The 21211-nt window shown below is 38.1% G+C and overlaps 2 protein-coding genes across 3 annotated transcripts in view; both read right to left on the bottom strand.

The window, feature by feature from the left end:
• Window positions 1-335: 335 nt before the first annotated feature.
• Window positions 336-16422, bottom strand: usp14 (ubiquitin specific peptidase 14 (tRNA-guanine transglycosylase)). Its single transcript, XM_042498035.2, has 16 exons — window positions 16237-16422; window positions 13806-13951; window positions 6630-6662; window positions 6409-6513; window positions 5558-5661; window positions 4619-4677; window positions 4395-4525; window positions 4181-4261; window positions 3980-4062; window positions 3686-3800; window positions 3440-3505; window positions 3242-3334; window positions 3010-3138; window positions 2797-2860; window positions 1484-1591; window positions 336-1359 (listed from the first exon to the last, which is right to left on the bottom strand). The coding sequence occupies exons 1-16, from the start codon at window positions 16250-16252 to the stop codon at window positions 1217-1219; spliced, it is 1476 nt and encodes a 491-aa protein (XP_042353969.1). The 5' UTR covers window positions 16253-16422; the 3' UTR covers window positions 336-1216.
• Window positions 16423-18504: 2082 nt separating this feature from the next.
• Window positions 18505-21211, bottom strand: part of rock1 (Rho-associated, coiled-coil containing protein kinase 1) — a 40630-nt gene continuing 37923 nt past the window's right edge. The window contains exons 32-33 of one of the 2 annotated variants that reach the window (XM_042497114.2): window positions 20739-20946; window positions 18505-20079 (exon numbers count right to left, since the gene is read on the bottom strand). In XM_042497114.2, coding sequence (XP_042353048.2) covers window positions 20076-20079; window positions 20739-20946 — 212 coding nt within the window. In that variant the 3' untranslated portion in view covers window positions 18505-20075. Of the gene's footprint in view, window positions 20543-20738; window positions 20947-21211 lie in introns of both variants that reach the window. The other variant, XM_088085658.1, reaches the window with a different exon arrangement.

The following is a 21211-nucleotide window of genomic DNA, read 5'->3' on the forward strand; positions in this document are numbered from 1 at the left end:
TGTTGCTTGTGGCCTGGCAGGACAGAGAGGGAACACAGGCTATTGTGGAGAGCCTGATCGCAGCTCCTAACGCTGCAGGTTTCTCCCAGATTGCAGACAACCTCAGTGAGGCTTAAGGTAGAGCTTTCATTTAGTAGATAAATAAACATAAACACAGTACTTCTGTTAAATTGTTGCAGCACCCTTTTTCATACCAAAAACATTTAACATTTTTATATGTAGGACAGGTTGAAACCTAAGTTTTTTTCATTTTAAAATTCTAATAAATGTTTTTCTAATTAAACCTTTGTTAGATCATTCATTATAATCCCACATTCACATTAAAGAACCTCAGATCTTGGTATAACAGTTTATTTTCACCACCTTTGAAAAGCAATCAGTCATTAACTTATTACAGATTGTTGATGGTTAGGTCTTACACATTGTGGCAGGGTTTTTAGGAGACCTGCGAGGAGAAACAAAGTGAAGCATAGCATTTTAAAGGTGTAGATGTCAGTGTCGGCAAGAACAAATGTTCAAGGCTTGTCACGTAAAACCATCACGGTTTAATCTCAAGTCTTTAACCACTCATTGTTGATAACAAGGTCAACCTGTTCTAAACCCGACACACTTCCCCCAAAAAAGCATCAATGGAGATTTGGCAGAAAGAACCTCATCTGACAATACATTTGAGAACAATTCCAGGAGATGATGCAAGCCAAGCACTTGAAAAGACCTGAGATTGAACCCGAGATTCCCAGAGGGCAAACAGGTGAACAAGGTCTTTACAATGAAAATCTCCAAAATACATCTGAGAGAACACAAGCCAGAATGTCAAGGGCAACAGTTTGGCTAGATGTTTTTGTACAAGTTGATTAAATGACTAAAGAGAAATATTTGCTTCTATGATATGAGCACCTTATCAAAGGTTTTAAAAAATATACAATGTGTATAAAACATCTAATGAAACTGCAGAGCTAGACGTTAAATCCTCTTTCGAGGATCCAGTCAAAAGATTGCCTCCCGTCATATCTCAAAGCCCACTTTACTTGAATATTTAACACCATTTGACAGAATTTGTTTTACAAGCATCCATGTTGGTTACAAAAACAAAAAAAAAAAATTAAGGTCATCAAATCTTTAAAGACACCAGTTTTATTGCACATCTATGCAGACAGTGCTTGGAAATGGCATTTTGTATGTGTGTTGGATGTTGTCTTCTAGGAAACTTCCACAGCTACTGTTCTTCAAGTATTTCCAGCCGCCGGGGGCCATACAGTAGAACATATGCTATATGCCAGTCCCCGCCACCCGACAGTCGCAGGATGTCCTCTGGAGACACCAGACTCACTTTGTCATCATCAAATTTAACCCACTCATCTGACGGAGGAAGAGACCACAGGAAACACTGAGTTCCTGAACATCTGTGTGTACTTGTTATTATGTTCCTCTATGCTCTGAGGATGTGTGTATGATTACATACGTGTGAAACAACTGTGCTTACCTTCTTTCCTTTTCACCCATCCCACATAGTGACCTGATGAGCTAGAGCGGCCTTGGTGTGTCAGCACAGCCTGCAGGTCGTAGTAGCCACTGTTGTTGGAACCGAGGTCTACGGGAGAAAAAGCAAGATTTCACAATTCCTTCAGTCCTGGCTGATAACTTACTGAAATACCAAACCTTAAATGGAAAATCTATCCTTGAATGCCACTACACTGATAGATACACAGGAGTGTAGGGTAGCATACTGGGTGAATAAAATTTTGCTTGAAAACCTTCAAAAAATTGACATTTAATTTTAAACTAATAAATGCTGCAAGCAATAGTATTAGTACAGCACAAGAAAACAGCTCCCTGGCTTCAAAACTTTGATTATTGTTACATGCTGAACTAAGACTTTACAAAATCTTGTTTTTTATAATATACATATGATTTAAAAACCCTGTGACCTTTTCTTTGAATGGCATATGAAAACACTAGGATCTTTTTAGTGCATATTATACTATAATATATTCCATGTTATTTTGAAGGAAACTCTAAACTATGATTTTTCTCTTTTCTTTTGCAAATTTGGACTTCATACTACACTATGACACATTTTTATGACATTTTAAATACATACTATACTATGACTTTCATAATGCTATTTTGGATGACATAGTAAAATATGCCATTGAATATATAAAAAAAAAAAAAAAATCCAAAATATTATGAAAAACTTCCATGCTATTTTGAACGACATACTATGACTTTTTAATGTTATTTTTGGCAGCATATTATACCATTACATTTTTATGGTATTTTGGGTGACATACAATACTAGGAAGATTTTTGGACATATATTGTATACATACTATACTCTTGCTATTTTGCATGAACACACCGACTTTTTTCAATATATTATAATATATATCTATATATATATATTTATAGTCATATATCTGACAGTTTTTTTGACATGTTGAACCATGGTTATTTTCACATACTTTACTATGACTATGAAACTATATGGTGACATTCTTAATAATAATAATAATTACAATTAAAATAATAATCTTACTTATACAGTACCTTTAAAAATAGACTTCACAAAGTTCTTTGACAAACAAGGCAAAGCAGAAGCAAGAAAGGTTTCTTGCAGAGGCAAGCTTGCTTCATAGCATTTCATACCACATACCTGTGACCTTGAATAGCGTAAGTGGTTATGGATAATGAATGAATGTTATGATTCATTTATAATATATTTTTGCAAGTGTCTCAGAGTGGACTGTGCCCTTTAATGTGTACAGAAGGTGTTAATGTCATGTCCCAACATACCATCAGCGAATGAGAAAGGCTCATATTTCACTTCTTTAGCTTTTGCGTCAGGCTTCTTCACGACCTAATGCGAAAAATGAAAAGAGAAAATTGTGACATACTCATCAGAAGTGGTAATTACACTGCAATAAGGTGACTGTTTTTTCCTGCTATCAATATAAGCATGAAAACTGGCGAGACAATAATGAAAAGGTGGTTATAGATCAGCCTTACCTTTTTCTGATCTTTCTCTAGCTTCTTGTCCTCGACCTCCTTGAACTTTGACCTGATTGGCAGCATTTTCTCCTGGATTTCTGAGGTGCACAGCTCATAGACATCCAGCATGAGTGGGAACTTGACATCCTTAAAAAATAGATATATAAGACAATATGTTTGTGTTTGCATTAAATGACCAATTACAGTGAATCCTATCATAAATCAGACGGTGTGATGACTTAAAACAAACCTTAAGGACTTTTGCATTGACAGACTCCTTCTCTTTGTAAAAAAATCGGACCATTTGAACAGTCAAGTAGGCAGGGAGGCGGCTGAGTTTTGACTAGAAGAGGAGGCAGATTTCAAAACAACATGAATGTCATGAGGTGAACAAGACTACGTCTTTCAATGGTCAAAAGAAATTAGAAGAAAAGAAAATATAACTTACAGATTTTATATACAGAGCATTTCTTTCCAAGGATGGAGACATTTTTGTTATTTCTTCTTGCAGTCTCTGAACAGACAGAAACATGATTTAATCCTTGTTACCCTGGAGACAAATTTCCTTTCACACATGACGAACATTCAAAGGACAGTTTTAAATAATCAGGACATACATGAGGCATATCTTCTAATATTACTTACAATGCATTTAAAAGCATTCAGCGGCCGTTTTTTGGAGTATGATACATACCAGCCTAAGTCCTGTTGCAAGGTATTTTACTTCTTGGTTGATGAAGCAACTGAGCTGAAGCTGGCTTTCCTTTCCCTTGATTGGCTCCTCCTCCTCAGATTCTGTGCATTTCATACTGAAAAGGAGTGTTAAGAAAAAGCCAAACGAACTCACGCGGCTGGGAGATATGAACTGGGTCTTACTTCAGCATGACTTTGACACTGCACACCACTCTTTTTAAACATAACCCATAAAGTGAAAAAAACCTCCACTAAGAAACAACCATGAAGAAAGACGTAGTCGACAAAAGGATACGCAGTTTCGAATTCTACGCCGAAATACTGGTCAATTAAGTTCTTCTTTGTAGAGGCAGAGGCAGCACCAACCTCAGACTCGGTCTAAAAAGTCAAAGAAAGAGCGAAAATGAAAGTGAGTTAATGAGTTGTTAGTCCTTCACTTTTTAACTACACAGCCATCCCTTCACCATAAAACATACGTTTAAGGAAAAGGTTTTACCTCCATGGGAGTCTCTGGCTCTAGTGGTTCCAACTTTTGCTGAAGCACTCTCATTATCTGCAGCCAGCACTCGTTGGCATCCTGAGAGAACGAAAAACGGCAACAACTGAGACCATGCCCTGATATTTTCATTCAAATTTAATCATAAGACTGTAGGTACAAGACAAATGGCATTGCTGTATCTGTTTCTGTGGCTGTAGTGAAGAATCCTCACCTGCTGGAGGTACTGTCCCTGGTCGCCCTTCTCGGCAAACTGTGGAAAGGCCATGTGAAGGAACTGCAGCAAAATAATGGGCGGCAGGCTAGATGACGTCTTGTCCATGGTCTCATACAAGTCACGAAGGGCTGAGGATTCAAATATAAACATATAATCATTTTATATGTATTAGTAGGACATTAATACATGCCTGTGCGTTAAGAATTCACTATGCCTCATACCTGCTGTGATGTACTGTGATGGTGCATTTGCTCCTGAAGACCGCAGAGCACCTGAATACCTGCAGAGAGAGAGAGAGAGATGGTTTTAGCAAGAGCCACAAAAAGAACACCCACCCGGGAACAGAAAAACATACCTAAAGTGAAAGACAAAATGCTGAATTCAAACAATATGGGCCACTTAGGGCTTTTTTAAGATACAATGGTGTCTCAGTAGACGACCCGCGAGCTACAAGCGTGAAAAGAATCATTAATGTTTAACGTGTTGCTCAGTGGAATATGTTTGGAAATGCCAGGAAGCGTATCAAAATAAAAAAATAAAATAAAAATTTTCGGATAAGAAAGAAATCATCAAGAGTTACCAAAAGAATTTTACTTGACTGGTAGGACGCTTGGCAACAGTAGTTAACACTGACGTACTGCCAGACCTTGCATTTGTAAACTATAATTATTACTGTCCCCTATTTACAATTCTAACTTATCTCAATCTGCTTTGACATCAAGCCTGTCACGCCTCTTTTGATTCAGTGATGCTATTTAAAATCACACACTGGAACGGCATGATGCCGTTGTTGATTTTGTACTGTGTAAAAATGCAAATGCTGCATAAAAAAGGAAAAAAAAGAAGCCCTGAGTGCGATCTCTGTGTAAAAATGGCCGTAGAGAGGTCTGTGCAGGCAAACCTTCGCGGCCAGTCTTCACTATTGAACTGAGAAGTGCAGTTCACATAGTGATTTAAAGGAAAATCAGAGGTGCACAACCAAGACCTGCAACAATTTGCAGTCAGCGTGAAAGGAGTGATAATGTCATTTTGTGGTGCCCTAAGCTTACGCAAAGGTCATTAAAGCAACTATAATCTACACATTAAACACTGTTTCTCTTTGTATTCACAGTCTTTACCTTTGAATAAATTATGAGAGCCAATAATAGCAGAAAACACACCTTCTGAGAGCAGTTTTGAGCTCTGGCACAGAGCGCAGACACTGCACTGTGGCATTCATGTAACAAGTGTTGCCCAAGTTTGTCAGCCCACAAGGAAGCTCCATCTGAAAAATAAAATAAAAAATAAAAAATAAAAAAGACAAGGAGAGGGATAACTTCTACTGCAGCCATAAAAGGTAAAATACAAACAAAAAACAGGCTCCTAATTTTCTATTTTGATATTAACCAAGCTTCATCATGCAAATGTGACAATACAAGTAGATCAGCATTTCACTTTCTTAATATTTCAAACTGACTTCATCTACAAGTGTTCAACATTGGCCAGTAATTTATTTATTTTTATTTTTCCTGTATTTTAACAGGTGAGTCAATTGAGAACCAATTCTCATTTACAATGATGACCTGGACTGTTGCCCACTCCCAATAAGATGGTTGACTCCCTACTCTCTCTGTAGAAACTGTACGCAAAACATGCCATTGCTTCCAGTTTATTAGCTTCATCTTAAATTTACAAGCTTAATTAGAGTAGCCCAGAGTTTCCAATAATGCCGCGTGGTTACAGTGCTGCTATGAAAACCAGTTAACACATGAAATCATTAAATTTACGTCGATTTCCAAGAAGAGCTGACACTGTCGCAGAAAAACTGACTGCAGCTGTATTTGTTAAAAGTACATCTAAGATCAACACAAATGCTGGCTTGATGAAGCTTCTAATTTTAAGATCTCCCAAAAGCAGCACATAGTTTATTATGTTCTCTATTCAGTAAACATCACATTGAGAAAAACTGTTTAACTGGCCGAGTCTGCTGAAAACAGTAATCACCATACTGGTAATTTTCCGGCTTACTTACCGCGGAGGCCAGCTGCTCCTCAGTCATATCCTCCACAAACATGGGCCGGACAGCAGGCTCCTCGGGCAGGGCCTCTGCGGAGCCCATCATCAGCAGAGTCATTCCCTACAAAACATGAGAAAAAGAGAAATTCACTCACTTATTTGTTCAAATGCATTTGGTAATATCTATAAACTGAAGAAAATGCTTGTCAAATGCCTCAAAAGACATCTTATACTCACATTTTTCAGCTTAATGTCACCCCATTCATCATCCTAAAATAAGGACAACACATTGGTTAACTTCTTAAAAATAAGTAAGGGATGAGGCTCACGTCATTTTTTCTTACCTTCAAAAAAAATCTCAAAAAATGAAAAGAATAAACTATATGGCATTACGTCTCTCAATACATTCTGACTATGGGCAGAAATATGTGCCACTAGAAACTGAAAAACTGTGAAATTGTGTAAAAGATTCACAGAACTTGGGCGTAGTTTTGCAGAACGTAGCAGTGCATGTGCACGCTGATGAGTTTCCCATGATACAGGGTAAGTTATTTTACTGTAGTACAAGTAATGTAGGTCACAAATTCTTATTTTCATTATCCACTCATGCTGACATTATCAGTACTGTGTCTACAACAAACAACAAGAGAAAAAAAACGGATTAATTCTCCCAAATACCATGGATTAAAGCGCCATAGAGTGGCGTAAAGGGTCCAATTAACCCACAAACGACAGCACAAATCCCCACTACCTAATCTGCCAAACCAAATCTAACTAACACTAAACTCAGCCCTGGTCTGCATGCAGTGCCAATGGTGGGTATTTATGCACTGGAATACCAGCAGTGCAGAAAAGGCAACCAAACATTTGGCAACCCCCCGTCTCTATGGCGTGCTCCCAATGACCACATTTACTGCAACACTTCAAGAAAAAAACAAAACAAACCTGACGCACCAAAAGGGGTCTGCCGCTTTACCAATCAGGCGACTGTGCTCTCAAACAGCCGACACCCACCTCAAGCCCCCGGTGCCGAAATCACAAAACACCATTAATCATTTAACTGAACATTGAGCAAAATCACAGTAAAATATCTCCAGAGCAGCACAAAGCATACCGAAGCTAGATATACCACCACACAGTTGCCTCCACGCACCAAACAAGTTACACTTACAGTTTAAATCCATGTCTGTGAAAACATGATGCTTCACACAAACAAGATCTACACAGTCAGCACAGTTTCAAGGTGATTCTTGAGTTATGGCCAAAAACATGCAGCTCCCAAGCAGCACAAAACATTGTGAAACTAGATAGCTAAGGGCAGTCTTGCACCCTGCCAGTATGTGTGCCAATGTACCTCTCTCCACGCAACCTATACAGCGGGTCCTCTCTCATTCCTGATCTATGCAGGTTTGTCAGAGTTGGTAGGGTGTCATACATTGACCAGGATGAAAAGAGATGCGAAAAGGCTCAGTCTTCATAGTTCTGCCCAAGTGATCTTCCACTGCAGCAGGTCCTACTTTGTCCAGGTTCCTTATAATTCAAATTCTGCAGCCCTTGAACTTCGCTTCTCCTCCAGGTGTCAAGATTTCTGCTTGGATCATTTCTCTCTTCTGCCTCAGGTCTGCCCTAACCTACTGGTGGAAATGCATGGTGCCAAGTCCTTGCCTGGCTGTGCATGGGTTTCCAATGATGTCCTTGAACCTCAGCAGGCTCTCAACTTATACCACTGAGGTGTCAGCTGTCCATTTGTGTCCTGATCTTGAAGTGACGGCTGCACCCGATTTAGGTATCGAAGGAGTCTTGGAACATCCATCACCACCCTGCACTTTGCAACCTTCAACTCTTCCGCCACTGATGACAGGGGTAGATGTAACTGGCCAGACCGTATGTGCAGCCTTTCTGACGCAAAGCTAGGTGGAATACCGAGCCGCTTATGAAGGTACTTGTTCACTTGCCTCCCAACACCTTCCACTGATGTCATGGTACTTCATAGATTGTCAGTGTGTCTCGGTAGGAGACCATGCTGTTACAGCCAGACCTTAAACTTGCCTAGTAGACCAGATCCCTCAATCTTGGAAACTACTGGTCACATTCCCATTTCTGTTGACCATGCTTCTTGACTTTCAGGGTTTGAATTTCATTCTTGAAATGTGTTGCCACGTCATCCAGTTCCTTCAGGATCCACCTTGCTTGCACATGAGATAAAGTCATTATAGTCAGTTTATCCATCAAAACTCTTATTAGAAGTTGGCAAATGCTGGATTCCATTATCAACCTTCTAAATTCGTTCCCTGCTGCTATTATAAGTAGATTATTTCCCATGATGAATGAGATGGGCGAGACGGTGCAGCCAATTATGATTCCCTTTTCTAGATCTTGCCACTGGGTGGTGAAAAGGGTGGCCTGTAGAACACTGTCAAGGTCCTGATCTAGTTGGTTTCATCCTGTGCTGTCATTTGCTGGGGGCCACATCACTTTCTCTCTCACAGGTTGAGTAATGTCTGCACTGAGAGAGTCCCTCATGTGTTTTTGGGGTGAAACAGCTGAGAGGTCCCCTGTGCTACGGGGTGTCTCCTAACAGGAATCCTCACTCAATGTTTCCACTGTGCACTGCAACTATTTCTTCCCTCTTCTCCATTTGGTCCCAGACTGCTGTATCTGTAGTCCCTCTTAAGTTCTTTCAAACATTCCCACATTGGCACTTGAGTTCCAGCACGCCACCTGTAAGTGTCATTTGGGTAAGCCAATTCATTATCCATGTGTTTTCTGTAGCCATTACCATTGTGTCCATCCATCACAGTTTGACAGCACGAGATCATTTGTCACTGGTAAGCCTTCCAATCACATTGATACCAGTGTGCTGAGTGATTCCACCTTAAATCAATCAGGCAATCATCCCCAATGAACAAACAAAGGCGGATTCGTTATCCATGTGCTTTCCGTGGCTGTTACCACTGTGTCCATCTTTTGACCACCTTTCAAACCTTTGCTCTCCTTCGGCTATTGCTGCAAAATCAGCGTGACCAGGGCTACCATTTTGGAGCCATTGCTCAGTTCCACTCAACCACATTTGACAGCCTCCTTAGATGTGTTGCTGGAGTCCATAATGCCAGCGAACCATTCATTTTGTTTCTTTTGTTTGTCCTCTGGGAGAAATGGAATCAACATATTATGTGACTTTGTAGCATTTTCACACAGTTGTTTTAAACCCTCAAAACAGGACTGCACATGTCAGGCACTTTGCTTTGTTTCATACAGTAAGTGGTTTCATTTCCGGTATGAGACCTTTGATTTTATTCACAGTGATTTTGGGTTTAGTTTCTCTTTTCCCACAATCAGTTTCAACAGTTGAAACACCAGAATTTATTTGAATCATTTGATTCCTTTTAGTTATTTGTCGAGTTTGTTCCATATATTGTTTGTGCATTTTAAACACATCCACAGAGCGCAAGCACATTCGTCCAGAGTGGCTGCAACTTCAAAGAGACATAATTCATTACTGGTCAGCCTTGCAATTATATTAAAACCAACAAGCTGAGTAATTCAACCTTTAATCAATCAGGAAATTATCCCCAATGAAGGAACGGCAGAAATGTGCAGGCCACATTTCTTTCACTCATAAACAGTGTTAATGCACACATCCAACGGTGTGGTTTACCTGGCTGTGGATCGCTTTCATTGTGGATCGATTCCTAAAGCTCTCCGCGACTTAACAGCCAGCACCCACCTCCGTGAACGATCTCTGATGCTTGTTTTGATTCCATCCACTTCCACTTAATCCTTGTTCCGAGACTACGACTTCAAAAATTCATTAATGAAAAGGAATCAACTTATTGTAACATGCACAAAATTAGAGTTAAAAGTATGGTCAACAAAAAAAAATACAGCCATCCATTTAAAGAGGGTTAAATGATCAGCCCGACACAGGAGAACAGCAGAGACTCATATACATTATGAATGTTACCATCCATATTCATGAGACCCAACTCTCCCAATAACAATAAAAATTAAACTAATAAATAATAGCATCCCAAAAAAACTAACAAAAAAACAAGAACAAAAAACGTAACAAAAAACAAACTATAAACGATCCCAAATCAAAATTAATGTTATAAAATTCCCTCCTTTCTAAATTAATTCATGGATCCTACATGTACCGCTATGCGGTTGCATGTCCCCGTGCACCAGTCAAGGTGCAATTAACAGTTCAAATCCATGCCTGTGAAAACACACACAGATCTATTCAATGATTAAAAAAACAGACATGTGAGAGTGTGTCAGTGAGACATGTGAGTGTGTCAGTGTGAGTGAGACATGTGAGAGTGTGTCAGTGAGACAGATAAGTGTGTGTGTCAGTAAGACGAGTGAGAGTGTGTCAGTGAGAAAAGTATGAGTGTTTGAGTGAGACATGTTAGTGTGTGAGTGAGACAGGTGGGAATGTGTCAGTAAGACAGGTATCAGTGAAACAGGGGATCGTGTGTCAGTGAGACGAGTGAGAGTGTGTCAGCGTGAGGAGAAAAGTGTGAGTGAGACAGGTGAGAGTGTGTCAGTGTGAGTGAGACAGGTGAGAGTGTGTCAGTGTGAGTGAGACAGGTGAGAGTGTGTCAGTAAGACAGGTGAAATTTTCAGTGTCATGACTATACTATACATTTCTACTGTTGTAGATTGAACTTTGTTTAGTTTCATAGAGCCGTTTTTCCACTGCCAACTGTTTTTCAATTTCTGCATCGTGCTCCAACTGTAACATGGACATGTTTTTTTGCTGCTCATTACACGCTGCGCCAATAATACAGAATAGTATTCACTTCCTGTCTCCTAAGTGGGCTTGGTAATCTCTCCCCCACATATGAATCAAAACACTACAACACTATATACAGTACAAATTTAATGTTTGTTCCTCGTTTTTCTGCTCGTTTTTATCTGCTAGCTTATCAACCAAACCAAAGTCAGTTGTTGCCAAATCTTGCAAGAGCGTGTTGCAAAAACAGACATGTCTTGAACAAAGCTAATTTTCTCCTTATTTGTCTGTCTGAAAAAAAAATCAATTTCAGTGTCAGAATGTTTAGAAGGGCGGGAGCTTGTGATAAATTTGTCCAATATTCATTTCGGTGACTCGAGGACTAAGGCAACGGTCATAATATGTACTTTTGTTCACTTTTCCCATTAGAATGAAAAGACTAAGGACCCCCCGCTAGTCTCCTAAAGGACTTAATCTGTTGTGAGCCGTCTCAGTTTATCAACCGTCTTTGGTAAAGCCACTGGTTGCTAAACCTGGCAGAGACAGACCAGTAGTAGTGGAACAGCAACGTTGCTCCTGACCTCCAGCCAAAACATTCATCTCATTTAAATGTGCTTTCAAAATGCTTTTCAGTGTCTTTTAACTGCCCATTTTCTACAACAAGCAAGAGAAAAAAACTGATCATTTCTACCAAGTACCATCTTCTGCTGATGAAAAAAGCAGAAAACGTTGCTGGGAAAGAAAAAATGAAATGCAGGAGAAACAGAAAGAAGAGACAGCCAGTGTATATGAAGGGCAATAAAAGCAAAACTATTTAAGACTACACTGTTGAAATGGTTCTGAAATTTAACTTTTTAGTTTCATTCTCAGGTCGTCTGATACATTTTATCTAGTTCCAACATGTAATAAAATCCCAAACAGCAGGTATTTTCTTTTTTATTTGTTTGCAGTGAGCAGAATCAGCAGGTGTTGGCACCCCTTCAACATACAAAATGCAAGTCAGGACTGTTTGTTTTTCTTCAGCTGCAGATGCAGTGTGATTTGGAAACTGTTTCAGTGCAGACAGACCACTGCATTTTAAGCATTAAAAATGATGATTTTTTTTAAATATTTTGATTTTGATTTGATGCTGTTTTTATATATTGTGCATATTACATTGCTCTTAAATTAAAAAAAATATATTATTTTCCATTTACACAAAGACTAAAATAATAGCTGCAGCCCTAATACAGACACAGACCAGTGCTATTGGAACAGGGAGGATGTTCCCTACCCCAGCCACAACACCCATCTCATTCAAACGTGCCTTCAAAATGCTTTTCAGTGTCCTTTAATTGCTTATCAGAAATCTCAGATTTAAAGTGACCCGTTACTTATAACAGCTTTTCTTTTGTACACCTGACAAAAACTACTCTGACAAAACCTCAACAAAAACATTTATTTCAGCCGTTGTCTACAACAAACCTGATTAATTCTCCCAAATACCATGGGTCAAAGCAAGTGCCAACGAGGTGCATAAAAGGTCCAATTAACCCACAAAGGAGAGCGCAAATCCCCACTACCTAATCTGCCAAACCAAATCTAACTAACACTTAACTCATCCCTAGTCTTCATGCAGTGCCAATGGCGGGTATTTATGCACTGAATACCAGTAGTGCAGAAAAGGCAACCAACAATTTGGCAACCCCCCGTCACTATGGCGTGCTCCCAATGACCACGTTTACTGCAACACTACAAGGAAAACAACCAAACCCGACACACCCAAAGGGGTCTGCCGCTTTACCTATCAGGGGATAGTGCTCTCAAACAAACAATTACACACCAGCTGACACTCACCTGAACCCACCGGTACTGAAATCACAAAACACCATTAATCATTTAATTGAACTTTAAGCCAAATCACCGTATAAATCCCAAGCATCTCCAAAGCATTCTGAAACTAGAAATACTGCCATGTAGTTTAATGCCTCTGCGCACCAGTCAAGTTACACACAAAGTTTACTTCTACGTCTGTGAAAACATGGATGCTTCACACACACAAGATCTATACAATCAGCACAATTTCCCTGCAGCCCACAAAGCATTTTCCCCTTAGTCTTTCTATTCTGAATTTTTGAGCCATAGTAGTTTTATACGGGTAAAACTTTCTCGGATCTAAGAAAAGCAAGTAGGTAAGTGATGAAGGTAGAGCGTATTTGGTCTGTGACCTGGGAGATGACAACTACTCAGATATAGTAACACCACACTGGAAAATACTCAGAATAATACTAGAATTAAAAGTCCTGCATTATAAAACAAAAGTTACTTCAGTAAAAGTACAAAAGTATTACCATCAAAATATACAGTTTAATATTATGTACCAAAAGTAAAAGCATGCATTATTTACTGATATAATCTACCATGATTATATTTTGTTTTGTTAATCTGAGCCCGCAAAATAACGAGTGACTGCAGTGGTCAGATAAATGTCGTGAGGTAAAAAGTAACAAAATATAATATATATATATATATACTCAATTTATTACAATTACATCGAATTTGTTCCAAGTACAGTACTTGAGTAGGTTACTCAGTTACTCTCCACCTCTGCACTTAGTTAAGGCTATAAGGCTGTAGCACAGTATTTTACACATGCGCCTCAGAACCAGATGCTTGACTGTTGATCATATGAGTACCTTCAGAGTGCCTCCCTTCACCATGACCTTCTGTCTGTCTGGCTGAACTCCTGTCAGGGCAAAGAGCTGAGCCTTGAAAACCATGGGTGGTTCCTCAGTGTTCAGCTCTACTGCATCAAACTTCTCTTTGCCCCATTTCACATTTACTGAAAAAAAAGACAGAGAAATGGACTTTAGGAATCAAGCAGGTATGGTAAGACAAACTGAATATAAAACTGACAGATGAAGTCTGGTATGAATGTTAAAGGAATAAACATAATTGTTCAGTCAATGTCAAACTTAATCTTATACAGTTCAAAATTCTACATAGACTTTTACTCCAAGAAAAAGCTTCTAAGAAAAAATTGATTTCTCACCTGTCTGGGAAAAAAACATAAAGAAAATTTTGCTGTTTCTCTGAGGCTTTAAGAAAATTTTGGGAACCTGATCCACTATCCTGGGAGCAACTAGCTTCTTATCCTCTGCTAGCATATAACAAAAAAATAGCTGTCGTGTTTGGAATGGCGATTGCCGCTAAGTTCATTTTTCAAGTGTGGAAGATGGACTGTGTTCCTACATATGATTTATGGTTAAATGAAATGGCATACATATTAAATTTAGATTCTACGATAAAGATAGAGGCACAGTGTTTGAGAAGACCTGGGACCCCTTGCTGAATTTTTTATATGGCAGAGACTAATGTGGTATTATTCTCAGATAAAACACCTTACTGTGTACATTGCTCCTTTTCTGTATGCATGAACTCTTTGTAATCTTTTTTTTTTTTTAGCAACACATTGTACTAATCACTTTGGCCATTGCCATTGTTATATGTGATGTGCTATGGTTGCTGGCTTTTTAGTTGTCTGTTTTTCCTCTATGCTCTAAAAAACAATAAACATATATACCATGAAATAAAATAAAAAGACAGAGCAATAGTACTACCAGCATTTTAGCCTCTCAGAGTGAGGACTGGGAAAGATTTCTTATATAGAGAAAAGATTATACAAACAAAATCCCACCTCTTCTCCAAAGTCAGTCTCCAAGGCAAGTTTTAATTAATGGCTTCCTTATTAATTAAAACCTATACTCTAGTTAACTAAACATATATGCATACAACCACATACCCAAGATCAAATAATCAATAATTTTACATTATTATTTGCAGAGAAAAAAGAGGAACATAAACTACAAAAACTGAATATTAAGTAACCAAATAAATAAACAATAACCCCCATAAAACACCTTTTGACAATTGTCAAACCCCCTCTTTAGCCTTGTACCTAGTGAAAATCATGTTTTATATATCATTTTAAACAAATTTATGTTTTGACATTAAAGCTGTTCCACAGTTTCACTCCTCAGATTGATAAAAACAAAAAAACAAATATGCTTTTCACCATAAGTTATGAACTTAAATTTTCCTCTGAAATTATAACACTCCCTCTCGATAGCTAAACAAGTTTTTAATATCTCTTGAAGCAGGTTATTTTTAGCCTTGAAACATTATTTGTGCGGTCTGAAATCCCAAAAGATCTGTAAATTTAATAGTTTTGACTGAAAAACTGATGACATCGTTTGATCCAGATATCAGACACTGTGAATGATCCGTATTGCTCTTTTTGGAAAAGAACTTAGTCAAACTGCTGCCATGTATGACACAGCATCTCGGCAGCAACAGTGAAGTGCTCCATGATACCAGACAGCAGTCTGACTGACTGTCGAGCTACAAGCACAAACTGAAAGCATACACACAAAGCCAAACTAATAAGATAAAACGACTGATTAGCTATTTAAGAAATCCAAGAAAGATTACAGTCATGTAAAAAAGGCAAACTCGTTACCGAGAAGCACTGTTAGTCTCCAATAAGCCGCAACTGCATCAAAAGGCTTTGAGTGTTCACTCATGATTTAGCTAACTTGGTTAACGAGGCTAGCTATGCTAATAATAGGCGTGATTCCTTCAATTTTATACACGTACAAAATTAGACATGTGCGTATTTAAACTGACTGAAATACAACAACAGTGTTTGAGTTTTGCTGGGAAGTAATGGATTAAATAACTCGTCATATCGCCTGACTTAACTGTTACCTGGCTAACCTAGCTAAATTAGCGTTAGCTGGCACTTAGCAGCAGTAGATGTTTTTTTGCTTGTGTCAGCTGCCAGTTGGCAGGTTTAGCCAAAAACCTGCAGTAAACTCCACTAACAAACAGTGACTCAGTATCAATAGCCTAATACCCTTTTATGTTCTCGTGTCTCAAAATATCTTTAACATACTGTTGTTAGCATAGGTTCTGCCGTTAGCATGCTAACTGCATATCATGCTAAAGGAAGCTAAGTTAGCATGCTAAATGTAATTTACCTTACAGCACTAAAACACGTGCAAGAGTTCGTGTTTTTAAAGTCGTTTTCAGAGGCAGTGAATATGTTGTATTAAAGTAACACCATACCTGTAAACACCGGCATGTTTGGCGATCTTTTTACTTCCTCAGCTCTTTGTTATTTCCCGTTTCAATCCACCGGGGCGCGAATGAAGAGTTGGCTAGTTCTCAGTCTGAACTTCATTCAAACAGAATGACGCTGCAACAACACGCTGGGAACTTATCGATGCGTGCTGACATCTGCTACACATCCTGCCGCATGCAACGCACCCAGACTACACACACCCAGATCATCTTTGCCCAGATCATTCAGACACATTAATTACAGTATTTATGACAGCCAGGGTTGTTGTTAGAGGTTTGTTCAGTGCACAACACTCCTTGGAGGATTTTTACCCCACCTCAGCCTGTATATCCATGTTCCTAATGCACCATAGATGATTTTTAACCCTTTGAAACATTAATTAGATTTTTTGGGCCCAGTTGTTAAAAAATAAAGATAAAAATAATATGGATCAAAATGATCCCGATGTGGGAATCCAATGTTTTGCTTTTTAGGATCAGCTGATTCATTTTACTTTTGTACCAGTTTTTCAAAGCAACATTGGACTGGGCATCCTGAACCAGATACACATTTTTTAAGACTACTAATTACAAACTACCAGTGCTTGCTTTAAATGGGACTAGATATCACAATGTAAACTACTGGCTCTGTAAACTGCAGGTAGATAGTCAGTGTGGGTTCACTTTAAGTGAGAAAACAGCATGGGGGATGCATTCATGAGAAACTACTTCTATATTAAGTGATAAATAAAAGTTAAAATTAAGTTAATTACCATATCTCAAAGATTTTCATTTAAATTAATGTCTGTTAAGTCACTATTTGTCACCAAATGAGGTAAAACAATAGAAATAGGGCCTATGAGCTACTGCTGTTGCATTTGCAGTATTAAGAACTGGATGTCTAATATACTGGAAAATAAATTCACCAAACTGGTTTCAGGATTCAATGTGTCTCCAAAAAGAACTAAACAGAGATCTTCATTGTTGTAACTTTAAATAAGTTTTGTTTAATATTGATTATATATTGAATAGCTATTTGGGGGATTATTTTATGGCAACAAAATACTTTGCTTATTTTTACTTTTTTATATATGTTTTTAATTTACATTACTGAAAAGCTTGATAGCTAGTCTAATGTGTACTTCATCTGCTTTATCATTGCAACAGTTAAACAAATCAAGTGCAAAATATTCTAAAAAGTAAATCTATTTGACCAATTTGAAATATTAATGGCATTTTGTCTCTGAAATCCATTCTGAATTCATCCCTCTGCTGAGATCAGGATAATCCTTATTTTTAGGATCATGGGTATCTCAATCCTACTAAGAAGTTTTGAACAACAGAAACTGAAGGTTCGATCCAGATCAAAACCAAGACTGGATGACACAATCTAATCCAAAAATTTCATTTTTATTGGTAATATTTATGGTGTTCCCACACATTTTAACCATGATTATTTAAAACTTCTCCATGACTTTCCCCTAATATTTACCCCATTTCAGTGACTCTGTGTATGTGCTTATGTATTTATAGAGCCATAAAATATTTAACAATTTAACAATTAGTGATAGAAATCCGAAAATATTGTATCATCTGTATCAGTGTTTTATTTCAATGATCGCCAATAAAATTAATTAAAAACTGCAAAGAAAGTGTCAGCATGGGAGTAACGTTGACTTTGTAAAGCCTCGGGGAGCTATTTTATTTATTCATTTTCTTGTAAATTTTCAGTGGACCTTACAAAAAAGTTGCTGGCAACTTGCCGTATATGATGTTGAAAGTTTCAGTTTCGATTAAATATTTGCTAAAGGCATTTCAACAAAGTTTTGTGTTGGAGTTATATTCCAAAATCTAAATACTGACAGAAAGATTTTAATTTTTATTGTAAATGCATAGCGTTTCCAGATGTTGTTTATTGATCTCATGAAATACTAATAATCAGTATCGTTATTGGCCCTGAAAAACCATTATCGGTCGACGCCTACTACTAAATAATTATTCTATAATGTGAAACGTGAGTATTTGATATTTGCAACCTTCAGACATGCTTCTATCTTAGTAAAGAAAATGGCACCGACTGCAGGGCCCTTAACAAGTAGATAGATATATGATAATATGCCTCAGCACTAAATATTCACAAATTCTTAAATTAACATAAACCAGTTGGCACAAAGTAGGCCTGGTTGGCATCTAGTTCTGCAATGGACCCCTGTATAGCCCGATAAGACTGTGAAACCCAGGATTGGTATCTGTAATGAAAATTAGTGTACAATGAATGATACAGATATGTTTATTGACATATCCATCAGTGCGGACTCCAATGCAATTAACCATGCAAATTATCCAAGACAAGAGTAGATCATAGTTCCAGTGCTTTTTTTAACTGAACAAAAAGTTACAAATAAAAAGATTGCGGAGGTATTCCATAATCCTTATGTCTCTCTCATTATATACACTGTGGGGGGTTTGCATTAACGGGACATTACCATGTTAGACTTGCAATTGTTAACAATCATTGACACAGGTGGGCTCGCTTTAGGTACACCATCCCGAAATTTGTCTTATGATATGAACCGAGTCTAGGGACTTTGTTTTGACACGCTAACTCTATTGCAATGTGTCCATAAAGAGGTAATCTAATATATATATTTTATATACTCAAACCAGAGAAAAGAAGTTCCGATAAAACCACAAGATTTGTGGCGATTTCTTAAAAAATAAGTGATGGAAGAGTTAAGATTTGTCTTGTTTTGGAGGAAAGAAAAAACAAACAGATATGGCAGTAAAATCAATATCCAAACGTTAAGGCACTAGGTGGGCCAAATGCTACACCTGTTTAGTCTTCTACAAATAATTTACAATTCAAACAGTGCAGTTTTACATTTGTTAACTTAATGTTTTCCTTTTGAACCATGTATCTATGAATCAATGTAAGGCAATACATTACAAAAAAAAATACAAGAAAAAAAAAATATTACAGAGACAATGTACCAAATAAACAGAAAAAAATCAATTAAGTTTTAGGACTCCTATATGCCATTACAATGGAATATTCCTTATGGCTTGGAGCAATAAAAATAATTATAATAATAAAAATAATGCATAGATTTAAATGATGATCTTGCATGCTCCTCACTCAATACTCAAAACAACTAATACTTATGTCCCAATACTCTGTTCCAAACCTGATAAGTGACTTGCAGAGTGATAAGAATAAAGGCAAAAAGGCCAGAGATATAAGATGAAGGCATCAGTCGTTCTTTTTGTTTAAGCTGGAACTGGAAGTTTGCTTGCATTTAGCTCGAGTTTCTGTCAGGTGGGGGAAAAAAATTACAAAATAGATATTTATTTTTCCACCCCTGAGACACAACCATGCACAGCACATCTGCGATCCCTGTATGACAGTACCTTAAACTGAACACATACTTGCAGGAGTCCCAGCAAAACCCCCTTTTACCTTCCCATTTCCATCATAACTGTCATATAATATGAAACACAGAATGTCTCCATGACATAAGTCCCTCTATCGCTCCGCTGTCCATCTTTAGTTCAAGACGAGTGTGCCATCTTCTGGTAGTAATGGAGAGCTGCAAGTTTGATGAGTTGAAGGAGGGTTTATCTCTTGAATGCTGAAAGGTGGCGGAGGGGGGAGGTCTCTTAATGTCCGTGATGCCTTGTGTCTGACATGTGTTGCAACTTTCCAGCGCTGGATATTTATTGATATATTCTTTTCTTATTAATGACTTTTCTATGTAATACAGGTTTCTCCAGTTTTTTTTGTTTTTTGAGGATGAGGAAGGTGGGAAAGTTTAGAGTCCAGAAAAAAATCCAAACGGTTCAGATGGTTAGCTGAAACAAAAAAAACAGAGACAGGTGTCCAGTAAAAGAGAGATACAATATCTTTACGATGGTTAGTAACCCAGTCTAAGTCAACATATGACAGAAAAGTTGGTTTACAGACACTGCAGCACCACTAACACCTTTTCATCGTGTTCGACAGGTAAAAATCCTTTGTGTGGACTGTTCTAACAAAGAGTTGTATATTTAGTCTGTAAGTTAGTTATTGAACCCAACAACACATTAGTGCCAATTAGAAAAATCCCAAAAGTGTCAACTGGAAAGAGCCCAACCAAGCAACCAACCAACCAGAAAGTGTCTCGTGTTAGAAACACCCAGTAACAGTTAATAAATAGACAAGTTTTAAGCTGTAGAGAAAAGTCTAAAAAAGAAAAAAATCAACATTTTCTGAAGAAGTTCCTGTCAACAAGTGCTGGATGTTGTGTCTGCTGCTTGGAGGCTGGACTGCGCTCTGCTACAACACAGGAGACAAACAGCAGGTCACGCGACTGACTCGACCACATCTCAGCCCACCAGATGGGATATAATAAGACTTCTGACTGCAGCACACCCTCACTTACTGCCTAAAACAATAGCACAGTTGCCTTATTGTGTGCTGTGCAATTACAATAAAATAAAAGCCCAGAGACAGTCACAAATTGTCAAGTTACCTCAGCTTTCCTGTATTGCTTTTAGGGTTTTTGCGGAAGGACTGGTTTGGTCCAGAGCGAGTGGACATAGAACGAGGTGAGGCTCTTGAAAATGTGGATGGTGGGGTCTTGGGGATCTTCTTTCCGAGGTGGCCGATCCATTTCTTCTGCTCATCCTGGGTCAGGGCTAGCAGGAGCATGTCCCGGGCAGAGGTCACATCGTAGTTTACTGTAGGAGAGGGCAAAAGGTGTTGCAGATTGAGAATCAGTTCTGTAAAATATGAGCTTCAAACGACCATGCATGTCAGAGATGTTCACTAAAACTTAAAAAACCAAAAATCATATTTTGGCCGATCAACAAACACTTACAAAAGATTAAAAGAAAAATACAAAGATGAATAGGAAATGACTCTGAAGTGCAGCATCTTCTTTCTGAACCATCTCTTGGCTGGTGCATTAGGATACAAATATGACACATTCCCACTCCTGCCAGT

The sequence above is a fragment of the Plectropomus leopardus genome, chromosome 12 (genome assembly GCF_026936395.1).
Source record: "Plectropomus leopardus strain MGB_pleo_1.0 chromosome 12, ASM2693639v1, whole genome shotgun sequence".
In the NCBI taxonomy this organism is placed as follows: domain Eukaryota; kingdom Metazoa; phylum Chordata; class Actinopteri; order Perciformes; family Serranidae; genus Plectropomus; species Plectropomus leopardus.

What these genes read in the sequence shown, in the direction of transcription:
- usp14 (XM_042498035.2), bottom strand. An exon ending in ATGCTCTGTATATAAAATCT is followed by an intron (nt 3,335 to 3,439) that starts GTAAGTTATATT and finishes CTCCTCTTCTAG; the next exon opens with TCAAAACTCAGCCGCCTCCC. An exon ending in ATGGGTGAAAAGGAAAGAAG is followed by an intron (nt 1,360 to 1,483) that starts GTAAGCACAGTT and finishes TTCCTCCGTCAG; the next exon opens with ATGAGTGGGTTAAATTTGAT.